General features: G+C 47.0%; 1 protein-coding gene across 1 annotated transcript in view; it reads left to right on the top strand.

Moving 5' to 3' along the window:
- LOC122250923 (uncharacterized) overlaps window positions 1-2,473 on the top strand; it is a 7,079-nt gene extending 4,606 nt beyond the window's left edge. The window contains exon 3 of the mRNA XM_043012658.2: window positions 1-2,473. This exon is cut by the window's left edge and continues 442 nt beyond it. Within this exon, the coding sequence (XP_042868592.2) occupies window positions 1-1,739 (1,739 nt within the window). The 3' untranslated portion in view covers window positions 1,740-2,473.
- Window positions 2,474-2,500: the final 27 nt, after the last annotated feature.

The raw sequence follows: 2,500 nt of genomic DNA on the forward strand, positions 1-2,500 counted from the left end.
TACCTTCCCTGGCAAATCTCATGGGCCTGAGGGTGATCAAGTACAGGAATCAACCTATTCCCTCCCGCCTGGGCACGCCATCGTCATCCTATTCTCCGAGCAGGTATAGGACTAGACCTGCGCAATACCCAAAGTTCAATAGGCCTATGGCTTCCGATCCAAGCTACAAGAGAACGGACTCCAAGTCTCTCGGTTATGACAGCAACCTTTTCGGAGACATGTTTCACAATTCTTTCCATTCCTATTACAAGGAAAAGAACGATTCACTGCCGTACAGCAACAGCCATGGCCCCCCGCAAGGGATAAGTAGCTGGCGTAGGTCTCAGTCCTCTAGCGGCGAATCTCGATACCCCAATAACAGCCCTACCAACGGGAGGCCGAACCAGCCTTATTTTCCGTCTGGCGGTGGTGGTGGTGGTGGTGGAAGCCTTCTGGACATGCTGGATCCTCTGAATCTCTTTAAGGGTAGTCAGGGTCCTCCCCCTTCCCGGCACCCGAATCCTGTCCCTCCACCTGGCTACGACCCCCGACGACCCAGGCCCCAACAACGACCTTCTCCGTCGAACTCCCGGTCGGAAACAAGAGACTCACCGGGCGCGAAATACGAAGTGATTGTCGAGGATAAGGGAAATCACGGGTATGCATTCCGCGAAAATTACCCTCTTCGGGATGATTTGTATGTCGGGGTAGACGGTAACATTTACATCAAGGACAATTCGGTTGAGGATCCAACTGTACCATATGGTGATGATCCGTTTGAGGAGAACAGCAGACCCCAACACACTTCCGGGCACCAGAGACCCTATCGGCCGCAGTCTCGACCAGATCGGGTCCGACCAGATCGGGTTCGACCAGATCGAGTCCGACCAGATCGGGTTCGACCAGATCGAGTTCGACCAGATCGGGTCCGACCAAAGTTCCCCCGAAACCAGTACGAAGATGAAAATACCTATGATGAAAATGAGTATCGTGAACTCCTCAAGAACCATAACCTTGATGATTATTCTGCACGAGAACCTCCAGCCTCGATCCAAGATATTCTCCCAGAAGATAATCCGAACTACAAGTCTAATTCTCAGCAGACGCCTCGAGGACAGCACAATGGGCGATATCAAAATTACGGTCGTCGTCCCTCCAAACCAAACCGCAATCCGGGGACGCGATACTTCGACTGGTTCACCCCGGTGCGCGGTCGAATCAACTACCCGTCGTTCTTTACGGATCCTCGACAGGTGAGGCTTCCGGGATTCCGATACCCTCCTCGACATCGACGCATGCCCGTCCCCCCACGTCCTGGAACTCCCGTCATCCCCCCTAATGTCCGTCACCCTCGTCCCACTCAGCGCCCCGAGTTAACCCAACGGCGTCCCTCGTTCCCGAACTCTCCGCCTCCTCGCTCCTCCTTCCCTAAATCATCTCCTGCTCGCCCTTCCTTCTCTAATCCTTCTCCTCCTCGTCAGCGCCCTTCCTTCCCCATTTCCTCTCCCCCTCGATCACGACCGAACTTTGACAGACCCTTGAGCGACCTCGCGAGCCACCAGAACACTCGACTGAGAGAGTCGTCGGGAGATGGCAACTCCCGTGTGACGCCGGGTGGAACAAAGGGATTCTACCCCGGAAACGGCTTCTTTGACGCTGATTTCCCCACTTTGTTCCACATGCTACCGTCCAACAGACACAGAGTTTATGAACCACTGCCGAGACCTTTGGCACTAAATACAACAGTGGAAGAGGAGTGAACTGAATGGTAATCGAAAGAATATATTTTCGCAGTCTTTGGAAATATTTTTTTTCTTCTATGGTATCCACATATAATTTCATGGAAACAAATTATAAGAGTGAAGAACAATTATTGTGAATATATAGATATTTCGTAGTGTATGAGTGATGACCATATTGAGATCAGACTTTACTCGACTGCATCATTGTTAATAGTAGAATAAACAATGAAATCTGGAAGTGCTTTGTGTGCAAAATGCTCTAAACTTGACTTATCAACATACAAAACTGGTAACCGAAACTACGTGGCATTATTTATGGTGAAGTGATATTAATAAGAATATAGCCCTAGATGCTGTGAAAGCAATGTGATATAGAAAATATGACTTTGGTACTTTTGCCAATACATAATACTGATATCGGTACGTGTTTCCAGTATCGCATTGATCAGTTTGATATCTAAAATAGTATTCCTTGGAAGTGAAGGATTCTGTTATATATTGAATGAGAACAAATTTGAAGTTCATTTCGTAATTTATGGGATTGTGTAGTTTGCCATTATTTATATATAAGCAATCATTTCCTTTACATAAGGAACAGCTAATTCTTCAGTTGTGAATTTGATATTTTCTAAGGATAACCCTCCTATTATGATTCCTTATCTATTGATCCTTAGTTCACTTTAAGATGCTAGTGTTTCTGTAAATAAACGTTATCTTACTTTTCTGTGATCTGTAATAAATGTGAAACATCACTAAAATGCATGTTTGATAAACCATTT

The sequence above is a fragment of the Penaeus japonicus genome, unplaced genomic scaffold, assembly GCF_977035675.1.
Source record: "Penaeus japonicus unplaced genomic scaffold, GWHDUDI00000001_assembly GWHDUDI00000007, whole genome shotgun sequence".
NCBI lineage: Eukaryota > Metazoa > Arthropoda > Malacostraca > Decapoda > Penaeidae > Penaeus > Penaeus japonicus.